This window comes from Megalops cyprinoides, chromosome 4 (genome assembly GCF_013368585.1).
Source record: "Megalops cyprinoides isolate fMegCyp1 chromosome 4, fMegCyp1.pri, whole genome shotgun sequence".
NCBI lineage: Eukaryota > Metazoa > Chordata > Actinopteri > Elopiformes > Megalopidae > Megalops > Megalops cyprinoides.
The window spans coordinates 46,115,289-46,134,546 of NC_050586.1; the positions used below are offsets into that span (position 1 = coordinate 46,115,289).

The 19,258-nt window shown below is 41.7% G+C and overlaps 1 protein-coding gene across 1 annotated transcript in view; it reads left to right on the forward strand.

Annotated features, from left to right (window-relative positions):
• LOC118776522 (protein regulator of cytokinesis 1-like) overlaps positions 1-1,351 on the forward strand; it is a 40,968-nt gene extending 39,617 nt beyond the window's left edge. The window contains exon 14 of the mRNA XM_036526882.1: positions 1,334-1,351. Within this exon, the coding sequence (XP_036382775.1) occupies positions 1,334-1,351 (18 nt within the window). The remainder of the gene's footprint in view (positions 1-1,333) is intronic.
• The last annotated feature ends 17,907 nt before the right edge of the window (positions 1,352-19,258 follow it).

Sequence of the window (19,258 nt, forward strand, 5' to 3'; positions counted from 1 at the left end):
TTCATACACACTTTTCAAGAACAATACAAACATTTCTACAAACATATTGATGAATGAGTCCCATTGACTCTAACAAGGTAAACCAGAAACAGCTGAGAAAAAAGGTATAGTTAACAGATTTTTGTCTTTAAAGCACTGGTTGTTACAAAATACCCGCTAGCGCAACAGTGGAATTTACCAACATTAGTTTTTGCGTTAGTAGACTTATTGGCCATTTTTTCAGCTGGGATTTAGCTTGAACAGTTCAGATTCAATACAATCAATAGTATATATAATGCTGGATGTACAGGGAAGGGGATCGGGGGGAAACGGACAAACAGCCTCACCAGGCAGGCTGTCTGAGTCATCATGCAACACATCACATCTTTCCCAGGGCCATCGCTTCTGCTTTTCTCCCTGCCAGCAACAACTCTGTGGTTTGGTCCAAGCCTGTCACATTTTACTCACTCTGCCACAGAAGCACCCATACAGCCCGCCATTGTCCCAAGGGCAGCTGACATGACAGTGACCAAAGTATCTTATATGTATATTGTAGCACAGCCAGTCAGAACCAATGAGGGAAGTGGTGGCTGTTGAAGGCAGATGCGTGCATTGCGTCTTTGGAAGAAATGATGTTAAAATCCGCCTATCTAATAACTAAAATCTGACTCAATTTATGCCAATCTAGGTGCCTCATTAGAAATAGTAGAAAAGAAATCACAAACAAAGGTTAAGGCTAATATCTTTATTAACCTAAATTGTCCCAGTCAGCTAGAAACTCCAATTACAGCAAGTAGTATGGTATAGTGCAAATGATGATAAATACACATATCCTACCTATACGGAGTCATGCAGCTATGCGCTTGGTGTGCAGGAGTACGTGCTGACATTGCTCCCTACACGCAGCCTGTGCTGACGGAGCTCCCTGAGTGCAGAAATCTTTCTCTTTATATACCCGAACATCAAAGAGTTGATTGGCACATGAGATGGGGTCATGGAAAAGTCCAAAATAGGTTTTGTCCTTATCTGGTAATTAATTAGTGGTGGTGTTTATTCTTGTCCTGTTCTCTGGGGTATGCACATTGGTGTCCATCCTTTTAGCTTTCTGAGCCAATTTTCAGAACAATGAGACCCCCTACTCTTATAGAACTATCACCCCTTTGCTACTGACATTGTATGGATCAAAATTGAGACCAAACAAGAAATGTGTACCTTGAACCAAACAGAATATACAGACATAATAGTTGATTGCTGAGGATTGGGATTTCACCACTGGTCAGGAGGAAGAGTTTCTGAAGGATATGGGGGTCATCAAGATCCCATGGCCCTCTGACTCTCCCTACCCCCTTGTCAGGGCCGGCCCGCGCCATAGGCAGTATAGGCAAATGCTAAGGGCGCCGACCATCCAGGGGGCGCCAAAAACGGGAGAGAAAAAAATTACTCTTCTTAAAACTAGTTGGTATTATATATCTTAATAGGAAGATAATGAGCCAAAATATCTAACTGCATAGCAAACCCTAATTAAATATGAATAAAAATAATAATAAAATGATGATCACACTTTACTTTCCTGAGATGCTCCCCCTTCCCCCCGGACTAATTAGGCTCTACCTGCTGGCGGAGGGGGGAGGGGGGAGGGGGGCACGCATTGACGTGACCCCCAAAAGCAAGCTCGACAACAAGACAACGACGACAGGACAACAACAACATGTCAAAACGTCCCAAACTGTCTGGTGCCCAGGGGAGGAAAAAAAGAAAATAAGAGGAGGAAAAAAGAGAGAAAGACAGAGGTAATGTTACAATAAAGGCGATGTCATGACATTATTTGTACGTAGAAGAACAACGACATGTTGTTAACCAAACATGGTTTGCTAATCAATAAATAGCTAGGGTGAACTGTTTTAACTTCAGTTAGGCTAATGGCATGTTACGAAGGACCAAAGCTGTTATGAAAAATGGCACTCCCACCCAGCTTCCAAATATGTAAATATTATAGGGTCAGCAAGAGTTAAAATTAAAATAAAACTTGTTTACATTTTTATTGAAAATGGTTAGCTCACGTTTTCTTAGCTTGCAATATTAGCCTTAATCAAAAAGCTAACGTGTTATATCCTTTTCCTATAGTTTTAAGCCTGCCACAGTGCACATCATTCTTGTTATAGCATACCTTAGCATTCCTACATTCTATATTATAGTGCAGGTTTACTACTTCTTTGTATTCTGCTAATCAGCATTTCCTATGTAATGACAAAAATTGAATCTTATATCATTTGCATATCAGAAAAGTATTAAACATGTACAGTGTAGTCATCATGCACATATCCGTTAGATTTTAATTTGTCATATTTCAGTTTATTTCTTAAAATCATATTATTGTATCATATCATATTTATTATTAGATTGGTGTAATATATTCCTCTTTCTCTCTTCAGATGCGCTGTTGAGGTTTCTCAGTCCCCACCCCTGCAAATCTTGGGTCATCTACAGCATCAGCCAGCCGGACATTGATGGCACAGAACTTGCAAAGGAAAATGCAGAATTTTCCACCATTGCCATCAAAGAATGTGACAAACATGGAACTCTGACCTTCCTGCATGAAAAGAAGCTGGCAGAAATTTACCCCAACATGTGGGTTGCTCTTGAGAATCTTTGCCACTCTTCCTGTCACAGTGGCTACTGCAGAAAGAAGCTTCTCAAAGCTTAAACTGATAAAAACCTACTTGAGAGCTACAATGATGTAGGAACGGTCTAAGTGGACTTGCCATCATTAGTATAAATCATGTGTTCTCAAGTAAGCTATCATACGATGATGTTATAGATGACTTTGCTGTAAGAAAGAGCAGGAGAGTTAAGCTGTAGCAGCAGGTGATATGAGGTTGAGTAGGTGGTTGTGTAGTTTTTGATGCAGTACCAAAAAGCACCAGTAGATGTCTTTATAAGAGCCCCCTTTCTCCCCCTTTTATTGATATTCTTGTGATTTTTTTTTTTTTGGCAATACTGGGTTTTTTTTAACATCTTATTGTGTGCAGTGCCTTATTTATATGTATTTATAATTTATTTTATGCCACTGGTTTACACTTTTTTATTTTGTGGCTATTTAAATCTTATACTTTATTTAAGCTATTCATATTGTATTTCAAAATTCATTTCATATTTTTATTGTATTTTCTTTCTAATTTGTTCCAAGTGTTTTGATTTTGCAATCGCAAATAAAAGAATGTCGAAGACAAAGCTATTCAGTTTCTTGTATGTACACCAGCAGATCGAAATTTACTCCGATGCAAGGGGGGCGCCACCTAAATTTTTCGCTAGGGCGCAAATTGGTTTGGGCCGGGCCTGCCCCTTGTGACCCACCCTGTCATACAGTTCCTTGGTGTGGAGGAGCGGGGGACACATTCCTCAGCCGGGTGGCTGTCGTTTATGGCCTAAGAATGCTTACTGAGCAACAGTCTTTTATTTGGCTGTGCCACAGTCCATATGTTGTCTAGGCGTCTTCCCATCTCACCTTACAATATAGTAGGAACAAGTTGTGTGAAGTAATGCTGAGGCTGGCAAGATCATTTTTTACTGAAATAAGAATAAATAGAACTGTCAGTGCCCCGACATCTTAGCCGGGTTTGTTTTTTGTTTTCCCTGTCCATGTGCTCTTGTTTTTTCCCTGGTTTTGAGCCCTGGCCTTCTCTCCGCCCTGTCTCCGCCCACCTGATTTCCAGATTGTCCCCACCTGCCCTGCCCTGCGCACCTGCATCCCATCTCCTCATCAGCCTTTGCCCTATATATTCCCTGCTTGTGTCTGGTCTTATGCAAGTTGTCTCAGTTCATCGTTTTGCTACGAGCCGGTTGTCCTGTTTCGCCGATTTTTTTTGCCCGTTTCTCTCTTGACCATGTTTTTGGCTCTGATATTGGTGTTGTTAGTTGTGCTTTTCTGGGTTTTTGACTTTTTGCTTGTTTTGACCACGTTTTTGGGATTCCGATTTGGTTATAATAAAACACTCTTTTGCATCCTGCCTCCCTGTTCTGCGCCCGAGTTCCCTGCCTGAGCCGTGATGTAAACACAGCCACACCTTCATCTTTGTGTGTTGCAGAATGAAATGATAATCTCCCAGGGTGTGTTTGCACATATCTCTGCTTTTTCCTTTTTTTATGATTCACCCTTGCTCACCTTATAGAAACCTTATAAATTAACTAAGGCAACAGCACACTCTCTTGTTCTCTCCATTGCTCACCCCCAGTTCCATGGAAAGAAGCAGCAGGCTGTGGTTGCCATGTTGGTGAGTCTTCTACCTCCTTGCCAGTAGGAGATTCCCATTCATAACTGCACATGTGGCTGTCTTTTAAGATGTGTGAGAGTGATGGGTGGGTGGAGGAGGAGTGACATGCTGCTTCCTCCAATGGTATCTGGCAGAGGGAGGATAATTAAATTGTGAATAACAGTCTCCGCCCTCACTTTGCTGACTGCTGGTGAAGGACGGAAAGAAAGTGGGGAATTTTACCAAAGGTTAACAACCCTGAGAGTAGCATTTATGTGGAAGGTTTCAGCAGTGAAAGACAAAACGAAAGGAAATTCAGTTTCACATGTTACAATATGCCACCTCAGTCTTGTTAATCATATTGTCCAGGCTACACGTTTGCACCTAATGGAAATCTTAAATCCAAATCACCTTTATTTCAAAAGAGGCAACACATTAATTGGCACAAATATGTTAAATTTTCCCTTGAACAAATGTGAATACTGTGTTTCAAAGGGTCTACACACTTATGACAGGAGAGAGGAAAAAGGAGACCATTTAAATCTCTCAAATGATTTGGCAGTGTCATGAGCTATCTGGACCCAAACAACCCACATCTTCCCCAGCACCTGTCAGCAACTGTGGCTGCAGCAGTGATAAGGCTGGTCAGCTACCATCTCCTTCCTCCTACCAACACCATCTCTCTGGGATTCCTGTCAAGCAGGCACACAACTCAGGACACGCAGCCAATCCAACCCTCATCACACACATGCTAGTATGAGAGGAAGATGCACCTGAGAATTTTCCCATCCTCCGGCAGGGCTCTCAGAGGATAATCACTCGTACCCAGCTGAGTTCTTGCTCACTGGGCTACCTGGGCTACCTTGTGTGTGTCATGAGACAGTCCCAAAATAGTTTTGACACATTGAAAATTGGCCACACAATGCTATGAGCAATAATGCAACACCCTGAAACTGAATAATGTCATAAAGCTTTGTCCCCCTAGAGCCTCAGAAGTAGACAAACATAGACTTAAGCATTGGTAAATTTCCTGGCTCAGAAGAAAGGAAAAGGAGGAAATAGTGGTCTAAACCCACAGAGTTTTAGTCCCCTTTTAGAAACCACTGAGATTTCAAATTGTCTGCTCGTGTCCCTTTATTCTTTTAAACTATCTAGTGTTTTGGCAGAAAAATATTCCCTGATGCTCTGTAAACAACTGGATTGTTTTTTAGCCAACGTTTCTAGCGGCCTTTCATGTTACACAATCATGTATATGAGGGATCATAGTTTACAAATGTGATGATAGCTAGGGTCAGCAGTGCAGAGCTGGAGTTGTGACCCCTTGAGGGTTGTCTGGCCCAGTCCCAGGTCGGGCACTGCTACCGAATTGAATTGTATCACTTATGTAATACTGCTACCCATGTGACACAAATCCATGACAGATCAAGGCTATGCCTTTCTCTTTCACAAACTCTTTCTCCCTCTGGCACAACCTCTCTAGCACACACTGTGGCAGAATATGATCAAGCCAATTATACAAAGTTAAACAGGTTTTTTCTGTTTGCACAGACTTCTGTACAATTCAGATTGAATGAGGTATAGCTGAGGCATCGATTGAATGTTTAAATAAAATACTCTACTGTAGAGTATTTCATGCAAAATGCAATATCGCGTATAAAAAAGAGCAAGAAATGTGTGAGGATGTGTGATTTATGGTGGTTAAAAATGTAAGTGTATATTAGTGTAAGTGTATAATTACTGTACCTGTCTTGTAACATTTTTTTAACAGTTTTTTTTTATTAGTTTTTAACTTTACTTGTTCAGAAAATTCCTTTAATGGTTGTACTCTATTACTGTATCACATAGTGACATAACTTGATCAGCTTTGCTTACTGCTTTCATTACAGTTAAATGTGGGATTTCAACAAATGAGCTGATGAGAGAGTGTGTGGTTCTGAAAATTGAGGGGGCTCTATTGCAAAGTAGCATCATGTCAATATAAGGTCTGTCTGAGACCTCTGCACATGGGAGAGATGCATCATGCTGTCGCAATACAGTGTTTTTAGCAGCTATATCAGCCCACTTGTATGGGATTTTTGAGGTAAAAGGAATTGCCAAGAGACAGTCTGATGCAGGGCAATGACCTGACATGGATTATTTCCTGCCAAGAGTAATGAATCCAGCCTTAGCAGAGTCTGGTGATATCATTTCCAAAGGGCTTTTTCACAGTTACATGTTCTCAATGACTTATTACTCTTATGTGTCCAGTTATTCTATTCTTCTGTTGTATCTAGCACAACAGATAATAAATAATGATTGCAGTCTGCTGTAAGAGAAATGTCTGTGTATTACAGAATTAGTAAATTTAGCCTAGTCTTTTATTTCTTCCTAAATAGTTATAGTGCAGACTCAAAAGTTTAATATTTATTTGATATTTAGAAATGTTTCGAAGATGTTATTTATAATCATTTGGTCTGATATGTATCTCTGAAGATTTGTACAAAGAGATATTTATGATTCCATTATACACAGCACACACCAATAAGGCTTTTGTTTTGAAAACCATATTTTCATGTCACCTTTCATTTTCCTTGAAAGCTGCAATGTTATACAATCTCTTGTTGTGTAATATTTGCTCTTAGGAGAAATATACACCTCAACATTTCCATGAATGTGTTGACTGGCTCTGGCAGCACGATCCCGACAGAGCTTTCATGAGGAGTGACTAATGTCTCCAGTGACGCAGTCTGCAGTCTGTTGAGAGACATCCTTTAGCCCACTTTTATACCCTGTCTTGCAAGGCCCAAATGCAACAAATGCAAGGTGCATTAGCAACCATAATGCATTCTGAAAAGGCAAGCACTGTATGAGGAAAACAAAGTATTACTGACATGCAAGGCCTTGATAGAATCAAACTTGTTCATTGCATTATTTTTTGCTTAGCAGATAAAATCTATGAGTCATATTTCATTTACAATTGTATTACATAAGAAATTTTACATATCTTACTATATTTTCAGGCTTTAGTTACCTGTCTACGATTGAACACAGCATACATCGAGTTTGTGTGTAATCGATGTGACAGTGAGGGATTACATCATTGTGGGTGTCAGTCTGTTTCATGCCCTCATACCTTCCCCAAGCTAAGTACCAGTACATGTGAGGTGTGCTGAATGCAAAATGTAAAATATAAATGTAATGTACTGTATAGGAAATGACATGGGTGGTCACATCACATGCGTAACTGTGGCAGTCATCCAATCACCATAACAACTCACAATCTGAGAAGAGCCACTCATCATAAATATAGTATGAGAAACTCATTATATAGAAATATGTTAGGAGTTATGCACATGCTGCACATGCATTTACAAAGGAAATGCATGTGCAGCATGCCTTTGGAGATCCATCCTTTGGAAGGATCTCCAAAGGAAAAAGTGTCAGTGTCTGAGACTGAAGATATAGGACACTACGATCAAAATGACAAGATGCCACAGCACAGGAAAAGGACACTCAGTTGATATCAGAGACCTACCATTATGGTGTGGATTTGTGAAATTCATCATGGCAGAAGGTCACATCCTGTGCCCTACCCCATGGGAAGATGTAGGCCATTTGTCGCATATAGCAGGCTCTTCAGCTCTGACTGACTAAATATTTCCGAGAGAGGATGAACTAGACACACATCTTCTCAGCTACCCCTCCATGTATGGACTGTACATTGTGATCACTTATCACTTTACAAATGTATGAATAAAAGTGCAATGAAACTGCAATGTGAAACTGCAATGTGAGTTGGTAGCCATAAATTGGTAGCCATTGTGAAAGGTACAAAGATGAGAAAACATGAATACCTTGCTTCCCAACTTCAGTTTCATTAAAAAAAAGTGGCACAAATGAGGCTTCAAGTCAATAGCCTTGCCTTACATGGGGCAAAATTTCATTGTTTCAGTATCCCTATGTTAGCCAGCACTGAAAAACATTGACATAGAATCATATCATTCCATTCAAAGGTCATGTGAATAGGCCAAATAGGCTTGGAGATTATATTGTATAATTAATTGATACATCAAGAAATGGTATTGAATTGTTATTTCTTAACTAGAGGGGTAGATGAACATTTTGTGAAGTATCAGTCAAGTGTAAGAAATCCAGTACTAGGAGATACACTAGGATCCAAAATTATTGGGACACCTGGGCATTTTGTGGTTAAGTGTGGATGTGTCCATGTAGCTATTAGTTTTATCACTCGAACCTAATTTATGGTGTGGCGAAAACCGTTATGTTTTGGCAACTATTAACATTTTCAAAACATCTCTATGTGGTTGGCACACAATTGCCTGATGACTACCCTTTTTAATAATATGTATGACATTAATTCTGCCAAACAAACTGACAATTCCATGACTAAATTTTAAAAGGTACCTACAGCTTGTTCTGTGACTCAGTTGAGATCTTCTTTGTGGTAAATATGCATCCTACACCACCTTATGCTTCCATATATCTCATCCATGTGTGGCCTGGCTTTTGGCGAAGTGCCCAGTCAACATTTCTAAACATCTGCCAGGCATTCCATGGAGTTCCGAACTTCCACTGGCATTAATGTAAGAACAAAAACTGTGCAGTGGGAGCTTCATGGAATGGGTTTCCATGGCCGAACAGCTGCATGCAAGCTTCACATCACCAAGTCCAATGCCAAGTGTCGGATGGAGTGGTGCAAAGCACACAGACACTGGACTGTGGAGCAGTGGAAACGTGTTCTGTGGAGTGACAAATCACGCTTCTCTGTTTGGCAGTCAGATGGGCGAGTCTGGGTTTGGCGGATGCCAGGAGAACGTTACATGCCTGACTGCATTGTGCCAACTGTGAAGTTTGGTGGAGGAGGGATACGGGGCTGTTTTTCAGGGTTTGGGTTAGGCCCCTTATCTCCAGTGAAGGGCAATCTTAATGCTTCAGCATACCAAAGACATTTTGGACAATGCTATGCTTCCAACAGTTTGGGGAAGGCCCTTTTCTATTCCAACATGACTGTGCCCCAGTGCACAAAGCAAGGACTATAAAGACATGGTTTGATGAGCTCGGTGTGGAAGAACTTGACTGGCCCGCACAGAGCCCTGACCTCAACCCCATCAAGCACCTTTGGGATGAACTGGAACGGAGATTGCGAGCCAGGCCTTCTCGTCCAACATCAGTGCCTGACCTCTCAAATGCTCTACAGAATGGGCACAAATTCTCACAGAAACACTCAAATCTTGTGGAAAGCCTTCCAAGAAGAGTGGAAGCTGTTATAGCTGCAAAAGGGGGACCAACTCCATATTAAAGTATATGGATTTCAATACAATGTCATTACAGTCCCTGTTGGTGTAATGGTCAGGTGTCCGAATACTTTTGTCCATATAGTGTATAATGTCCTTCTCTTAGCAAGGCCAACTGACTAGGCTTACAACTGCAGTTATTTTTACCACTGCGGGTACTAGAGGACAGCAGAGTAGCCACTGCCAATATGATCAATGTGCAACAGTCAGGTTCTTACCATACACTGTTACAGATACTAACACTTAGGATTGTTTTAAATTTAATCGGAAAACAAAATTGAACCCATTTATGTTCATCTAAACATGATAAACCTACCTGGTCTCACATGTTCAGAGGTACGTATATCTGTCAGGACTCAGGCACGGACCACGAGTGCTCCAATTCCAGGCGTTTATTAACAGAATCGTCAAACAAGCAGGCAGTCCAAAAACAGGCAGGGTCAAAATACCAGGTAGGCAGTCCAAGGGCAAAACAAGGATCAAAACAGCAACAGGCAGGGTCAAACCGTGAAGGCAGGCGGATCAGGCAATCAGGACAGAAGGGCAGGCAAAGACAATGTCGAGGAACAGGCAAGGCAAAAACCAGCAAAAATCCAAACAGGGAAACACAGGCGGGGAACCAAGACAGGCAGAAACACTGATCTGGCAAACAAGACAGAGACAAGCAGGGCAGATATAGGGCTAGGCTGATGAGGTGATGGGAAGCAGGTGTGCAGGCAGGCAGGTGGAGACAATCAGGTGGGCGGAGACAGGGCGGAGAGCGGGGCAGGGCTAGAACACAAAGAAAACAAAAGCACATGGACAGGGAAAAAACAAAAACACAACAGCTAGGGGGGCGGGAGCCCTGACAATATCCCATGAGACCAGGCTGTGATATGACTGTTTGCAATATATGTGATGACGAAAGTGTTCACATTCATTTCTTTAAAAAGAGCCTTCAAAGAGACACTCCAATGATACTGTAATAACAAGACTCCTTTGTTAATGTGACAAAGAGTTAGTGCTCAGTTGACTCTGGAAGATATGAGGAATTTGCTGCAGATATATCCATAGATGGAGAAATAAGGATAATTATCCATATTATTTAAATTTCCCCAGGTGCTTCCCTATATACACACTGGAGCCAAATCAATTATGAATTGAAGACAAGGTTACTTTTTCTGCCTGGTGGAGACAAGAGTGGTGTCACAAGATGTGTATGTAAATGTAGATCACAGCAATGGGAGTAAAGGGCTGTTTCCAGAACATTCTGTAATGAAGGTCAGCGAATGTCAAGAGACAAAGGCTAGCTGTTGTATGAGAATGTAACTTATAAGAATGATATCTGAGAGGAGTGAGTGAGAAGGCCCATATTATGAGATTGATCCCCAATTAACCAATGAAATGATTTTGAGGGGAAATAACCATTGTTTAGTAGATATAGTTTATATTTAATCAAGGAGTGTAAATCACTAATCTCCTGAATTAATGTGCTGTTTAATGGTGTTTAGCTACTGCTAGTTTGCTGCTGCCAAGCACTGTTACTGTTACTTGGGATTGGAGTCAAAATCATAAAAAAAATCATTTCTTTCAGAAGTCTATTTATAGAAGCACATTTATGTGTGTGAAAACAAAAATAATTTCACCTCAAACTCCAATGTAGCAGCCAGTGATCTTGGCATAAAAAAATCCTCAAATTTTCAGGACTGCAGTGAGGAGTATGCAGTTTTACTTTTACTCGCAATTGCTTAGCAACTGCCATTGCTTAGCAACAGCAAGAAATCATAGCCTCAGTGTGCCTTGCATTAGCTGTTAACCAGTTATGTTGATTCACATGTGTAATTTTTACATCAGAGAGTCAGAGTCAGAGAGATTTTGTCAGCCCATCCATATGCAGTATACAGTAGGGTTGAAATAACGTTTCCCTGGGACCTATGGTGCTACATCCAATACAAATGAATAAGTACACAAGATAAAAAGACAAATAAATATACAAAAGTAACATGACATCAGATTTTTAAGGTGGTAGGCAGAGAGTGCAAGTAAATGTGTAAACAGAACACACTTTTTAAAGTGGCTGTGTGCTCAGTCCAGGGGAGTGGGCAGGGGCATGCTGTGCTCTGGGAGTGTGGGTCTGTTCCTGCACAGGCGCAGGAGGGGAGGAGGGGGCAGCAAGGAGTTGAGGAGCCTAACTGCCTGAGGGAAAAAGCTGTTGCAGTGTCTGGCAGTGACAGTACAGATGCTCTGGTACCTTCTGCCAGACGGCAGGGGAGTGAACAGTCCATGGGAGGGGTCAGTGGTGATGCAGGTCACCCGCCGGGTGCAGTGGTTCTGAAAGAGCTCTTCCATGGTTGGAAGAGGGACTCCGATGATCCTCTCAGCTGTCCTCACTATCTGCTGTAGGGACTTGCGGTCAGCGATGTTGCAGTTCCCAAACCAGAGGGTGATGCAGCTGCAGAGGATGCTCTCTACGGTCCCCAGGTAGAAAGTGGTGAGGATGGGAGGGGGGAGGCTGGCCTTCTTCAGCCTCCGCAGGAAGTGTAGACGTTGCTGGGCCTTTTTGGTTATGGTGGTGGTGTTGAGTGTCCAGGTGAGGTCCCTCGCTATGTGCACTCCCAGGGACTTGACGCTGTTAACTGTCTCAACGGCAGAGCTGTCGATGTCCAAGGGGGTGTAAACAGCAGGGCTCTTCCTGAAGTCAACAATCATCAATTTAGTTTTTCAATGTTAAGAGACAGTTGTCTCGACACCAGTCCACCAGCCGACTGACCTCTGCTCTGTATGCGGACTCATTGTTGCTGATGAGCCCCACCACTGTCGTGTGATCTGCAAACTTGATGTGATTTGAGCTGTGCTGGGCAGCACAGTCGTGCGTCAGCAACGTGAACAACGGTGGGCTCAGCACACAGCCCTTCGTAGAGTATTCTTTGTGTCAGCTGTGGACAGGCAGAGGACCTGGCCGTTGGAGGAAGGGGGGGGCGATCTTCCTCGCGAGTACCTTGTTCTGTGTCTCAAAACGTGCGTAGAAGTCATTCAATGCATGAACAAATTCAGTACATGAACAATGTACTTAAGGTAGTCCATAAAATACTACTACAACTGTCAGATATATATTTCAAAACCTACAATTTGTTAATTCTGTCCCCAGGTCAAATTATTTTAACAAGGTTATTTCATTCATTTGAAGAGAGATTTGTTATTTGTTGTTGCAACTTCATTAAATGCTCTCTTGTATTATTACTTTGCCAATTACTCTGGATAAGAACATCTGCTGGGTGACCAAATGTAATGCAACAAATAGATTTTTTTCCCAAAACTGTAACAGAAGGTTTTCTCCCCCCCTCCCCCTCTCCCGAAGCATAGCGCCCCCCAATAATCCACACTCCAATCCACAGCACACAGTGGTCCCACACTCTGGCAAGTAAGCAAACACTGCAAATTCCCCTCACAAGCTGCGGTTGGCGCCTCCCTCTGGCCAGGGTGAGCTGGTCCAGGATCGGGGGCTGACCAGGTGGGGGTCACAGGCTGCCACAGGGAGCACACACGCGCACACACACACTTGATACAGAACAGGCGTTGCTGCTAATCGCCTCTCCCCCAGGCAGCAATGCCAAAAAAAAAAAAAACAAATCTTAAAGCCAAACACAAAATACAAAAAAAGAATCCTCAAAAACACCCTCATGTCCCAAGCAAAATGGAGTCCCTTGGCTGTCCGGACGCCAGGCTCCAAGTAGTTCCTAGCTGCCGGGTGGGGTTATGCTGCCTCTCAGATCTGATCCATCGTTGCCCCTGCAACTCCTACGAACGTGAAGCGGGAACTGAGAAAACCGGCGTAGCCACCCCTGGTCACACACACACGCCTTGAGCAGGACTGAATGTAACACATTCCTTATGAAAAGCAGGGCAGATGCTCCTGCCATTTACGCCAGTTGACCAGCCGGGCAGTAGCTTCCCCGTGGCGGGTCTGAGGTTGACAACCTTCCTCCTCTTCCTCCAACCTTCCCCTCCCTCTCTGCTCCGGCCATGTTTCGCCCTGCCAGAGTCCAGCACAAACACAAAAACACATGACCAAAAAAAAAAAAAAGAAAAAACCCCCAAAGAAACTAAAGCAACCAAGGAAAAAACCCACAAAAACAACTTCATACATGCCACAACAGAGCACTTCCCCATGCACTCCTGCTACCTTTCGCCAGGTGGCTGTCCCCATTACCACCCCAGCCAACTGCTTCTTAAAGGCTGCAGAGCTCCCCAACATGCCCAGCTCACAGGTGCCTGGTATAGCTTATTCAATCATTCAATCATTGCTGTGCAACACCCACATGCAACTCCCTGGGCTACCCAAACCACCTCCTCCATTTACCTTTTTCCGGTTTAATTACAAACAACCAATTCTGTGCGTTTTGAAACATAATACTTTCATGTGAATCTGGAATGTAGTTCAAAAATTAATTTTTAAGAGGTTGTACATATTATGGTATATCATTGTTTTTGAACAGTGAGGGAATGGTGCACATACATTACTTCATTGCCATGATGGGCCAGTCCTGAGCCTTGCTGGAGCCTCTCCTGTTTGTTTTCCCCTCCAGCCCTGGCGTTCACCATAAAAACACATTATTGAATATCATTAAAACCTCATTGATTAGGTGTATAAACAAGGAAATTGACAGAAGGGTAACGTTTCTCATATATACTCATATATTTAGATTTTGTAAATGTAGATAATATTTTGTCATCAAATTGTTTTTTAAGAGGACTTTTGTTAGTTTTTGTGACTATTAACTTTGGAGGTATAATGGTAATAGCTAGCTGTATTTAAACAAAGGGACATCACAGTAGCTTGTGGTAAATACATAATGCAACCGGTTCTTGTAGACTAACACAGTACATTGTTGGATGCACTTTCAAACAGTGGCATCATAATGAGTCTTTTTAATTAGCTACAGTCAGTACAATAGTATACTCAGTTGCTTAGCAGAGCGACTCACATAGGTTACAATTCTTACATATTATTATTACATATTATCCATTTATACAGCTGGATAGTTGCTGAAACAATTCATGGGTAAGTACCTTTACCAAGGGTACAACACCAGTGCTGCAGCAGGGAACTGAACCAGCAACATTTGGGTTATAGGCCGTTTCTTACTACTACCCCACACTGCTGCCCTCAGTATTTGCTAAAAGCAGATTCTTCCATGATAGACATAACCACCAGAATCAGAAGACTGCTAGTCAGCTAGCTACATGTTAGCTAGCTGTCTGTGTAATCACTGAGGAACATTGGTATTTCGTTAACAGTTAAACAGGAAACTCTCTCTGATCTAATCAACGTGTCAGGATTTCCTCCCAATCGCTAGTACCAATTAGCTATATAGTTGTGAATGTGTAGTTTCGTGTTTCCCAAAGACAGATTTTATTTGGGTCGCCAAATAAATTTGCAGAATTTCTTCCATGGCCCATCTATCACACCCTTTCGCGCGTACGGCTGTGTTCACACGTAGCGTCTTTTTTGAAGCTGTCAGCATCTGTTTTACTTAATAATCCTATGGAGTAGCCCGTGTCAGCGTTTTTTCACTTGAAAAAGTTCAACTTCTCAGAAAAAACGCCCTACGTCAAGCGCCTTTTTGACAGCTGACCAATCACAAGCAGAGTAGCGACACCTGTCGTTTCCCATAACAACCACCAAAAATGGAGAAGGTAGCGGTGAAGTTAATTGTGCTAGTGTCTGAGCACAGTGAACTGTACAACATGAGTTAAACTGTATCATAACATTCATCATAAAGATGCCGTTTGGAGTCAAATTGGACGGATCCTAGGAGTTTCTGGAAAGTGTTTGTGTTTACTAGCCTGTTAGCTAACGTTAGCTCTGCAACAATGTATAGCCAGCTAGATCGGTAAAAATGTACATGCTACTGATATTGCAACAAAAGACGCTCTCAACTGCTTTTTGGAACAAACGCTGCCAGTGTTTTTTTTTTTTTTTTTTTTTACTTCAAAAATGCTCTGGCCAGCGGTTTTCATCAAAAAAGACGCTACGTGTGAACACAGCCTAAGATCACACTGGTGTGATCAGCCGTTTAGCGGGTATGCGATTACAAAACTAGATTGGAAGAATTCTAGCTAATTTTAGCTTTGAGGAAACAGCGATTAAACACAAATGCGACGGTGAAAACTACCAGAAGCTTAATAACGCTAATGAAAACATAACGAACCATAACACGCGGGCTACATAGCATAAAACAAGTACGTGCGAAAGGGTTAGTCCGGTAAATAGCACATAATGTGCCTAATGAGATTTGACGTGGAATAGACCTGATGTGGTTAACGAATTGATTGTTGACTGTTTGAATAGCTGCACACTTGTCTGATAATAGGCAATGAGCATTTCAAAAAAACTTTCAACAAGAAGCATGTTTTTTGATAACTACTAAAAGTTCATATTGTTCTGATAATTGCACTTATAACATTGAATCTAGCATGAAACGCTAAGGTACATTCTGTTTTCTTGATGAGCGGGAAAAAACGAGAGCCTGTTAACTCCGCCTAAATGCACTTATTTTGTCTCATTTATGTATATGCTTTCGATAACACGTGCATAAAACCAAGTTTTGATTGATCAAACGTATATCTCTTCGAAATGGCTGACTTACCTATTCAAGATAATATAAGGTGATGCGGAATGGCAGTAAAATGGTCAGGAACGTTCATTTATGCACAAATCTGCTCTTCTCACGATTTATAGATAAGGCCTATTGTGAATTGGGTCGCGATAGTTTGTCATTTTTAAAAAATGGGTCCCCAGAAAAAAAGTTGGGGAAACACTGGTATATATAATGCATTTTCAACAACCAGAGGGTCAGTCCTCCCTCTTCTGAGGTAGCTAGTCATAAGTTGCATTTCTACTTCTAAAGTCAGAAATAATGAAGCAAAATCCTACTCTTGTGAAAGGGATTGTGAAAGGTTGCTTGGCCCAGAGGCCTGGGACAATGCCATTATCAATGATTTCATTGGCTTCTTGTGTTGCAATGAAAGCATAATGTATACATAAGCACAGCTCCAGGTCATGCCATGACCTTGGCCCCAGATTGGGGAAGGGTTATGGGGGAAAGCCTGGGGGGTCCAATGTACTTTTAGGGTTTGGGTAACCACAATGCACCTTGCTCTTGACTAATGTTTTTTGTTTTTCTTCACAATTATTTTCATTTAATTTCAATGGTGGCCTAAATTGTAACATTGAGTAATGTGATGCAGTGAAAGAAGCAACATGTGTTGTGTACAGAACTGATTGATATCTGTTTAGATCCAATCTCTCATTTACTGTAGGTATTGTTTATTCATGTGAACTTTTGTTCCTTTGCTGTGAAGACAGCTCTGGATAAGCGCTACATACAATATGTGGATGTACAAAACACAATAGAATGCTTTCGTTTTTGGGCTTTCCCTGTTTGTGAAAGTCTGTGTGGACTCACCAGACACTAGACATTAGACATTAGGCTCCTCTCACCAAAACAACTTCTGCATTTGTGTCAGAGTGCTGAAGCAAGATGAATGAGGTCCTCCAATACTCTTGCACATAGAAAACAGCTATATTTCAACTACAAGTCACACCGTGCCCCTACGGCAAAGTGGCCACTCATTGGAGGATAGGTGCTACTCCACTGACATCACCTGAGCAACTTGCAGATGGCTGATGAATTGCAGCGTGCCTGAAAGTGTTGAAATGAGGAAACTCTGGCTGACATGCCTGCCCTTAACTCCGCGGATGAAGCCATTTTGTTCTGCCGCTGTAAGCACAAAGTCTTTTTCAGCACAAGTTTTAACCTGGGTTGTAAGGCTCAGCCTGCACTCAAGATGAGCATATTACTGACTGAGCCACTCGGGGAGCCCTTGCAACACTTTATTAACAAGCTCAGTTTCTTTACACGTCTTCTGTCTGTTCCAGCAACCCATCACATGCTACTTGGGAGCATTGCAAAATTACTGCAATGGACAGATTGACAGATCAGCCCATTTATGTCTAAAACTGAAGACCGAATATAACCACAGCCCTGTAGTTGTAAATTCACCCCAAAACATCAGAACTGCCTCATAGTCTTGGCTCTTATGCATCTACTAATTTAACCCATCATAGACAGTAGTGATATCTCTTTTTAGGACACATTCAATTGAATTAAATAGATCTTGTTTGTAATCTCCCATCAAAAATCTATACAGCACCTCAGCATACAGCTGTCCTAAAGCAGCGGTATTGTAAATTCTCTAATGGATTAATTCTATGACTGAAACATAGTATTTCTCTTGCATGGCAGATAATTCCCGTTGTATTTCTCTTGTCAACACAGCACACAGGATGTCATAAATTGAGAACTCAGGTAACACTGGACACCAGGTATTGTATGTGGCTATGTGGCTATGACACCCTCAAACCTACTGTACAGAGAGCTAATTGATTGATTGATAACAAAGACAGTAATAAATTGAATCAGCAGCAATTATAGTCTCCTCATGAGCTTAAGAGCAACGAACAGTTGCTTATGAATCATTTCAGAACTGAAGATTTATCATATGATTTCAAAATATGTCTAAAATTGAAATAAGCTACACTTAGTTGAGTAACTACCTAAACATGATCAGATTACAAGAAGGATAGGACCTTACAATACGCAGCTTGACCATGGAAAAGTACAAGTACAGAAGATTATGTTTATGGTTCCAATGTAATTTAGGAGAAGTCAAACCAGCAATGACAGATAACATAGGCAAAAATTACAGTAAGATACAAACTATGACCATTCATTCTACTTTACTGGACCTAGGAAAAAACTCGGCAAATTCAAACAAATACTTGGAAATTCCCAAAAGACACTGTAGATATTTTTGTCAGAGGGGCATTTGTTAGAAAGTTGGTTATAGCGATGATGAAATGGTTTTGAGTAGTGCCTCTATGAGGAGGTTTTTCACTGCAACCATTTAAATTTTCCTCTTCTCTGTGATTCCGTTTCCCATGGGTGCCATGCATCCAAACACCAGCCCCTGCCAGGCTATGCAGCCCATTACTCACTGAGCTTCCCAAGTGCCCAAGAGCTTCTGCTCTCTCTTGTCCCCCAATGGAAGCCCTAAATTTAATCACCTTGGAGGGCTAATGCTTACACATTATTTTTGGACCTCAAACTGCCTATTCATCACCTCAGTTTGCTTTGCATTCATGTACAAATTGACTCCAGAGAATGAAAAGGCAAATGAGAATTCTGCCTCTTCCAAAGCAGCTGACGGGGCCGTTGTCGCTGTCGATTCTCTGTGGAGTAACGTATGCGGGCGATTGCGAGGAGGCATTCTTCTGCATCCTCTCGCTGCTCAGGCCCACCGCAGACACAGTCATACACCTGAAATCCCACGGCAACAGCACATCTGGAAGGGATCTGTTTTGCTCACAATCAATTTTGTGGGAGACAAACCTTTGACCTGTGTTTTTCAGCAGAGAGAATTATTCATGTTTATTGATTGCAGGAGACATCAACCTATTTTTTTCAATACAGCAGGAGAAATTAGAGGTCATGCAGCTGAAGTGTTTGAATGACTGCTGGTGGCTGATAAGCAGTCAACACAACACATAACCAGTATTTAAATATAGAAAGATATGTGGTAAGAAATGTAATTCTTCCACTCATTAAGTTCCCTCTTACATCCAGGTAGACAAGTAGACTTGGCAGAGAAATAATGTCATGTATAGAATCTAAACTTGTATTGTGTGTGTTG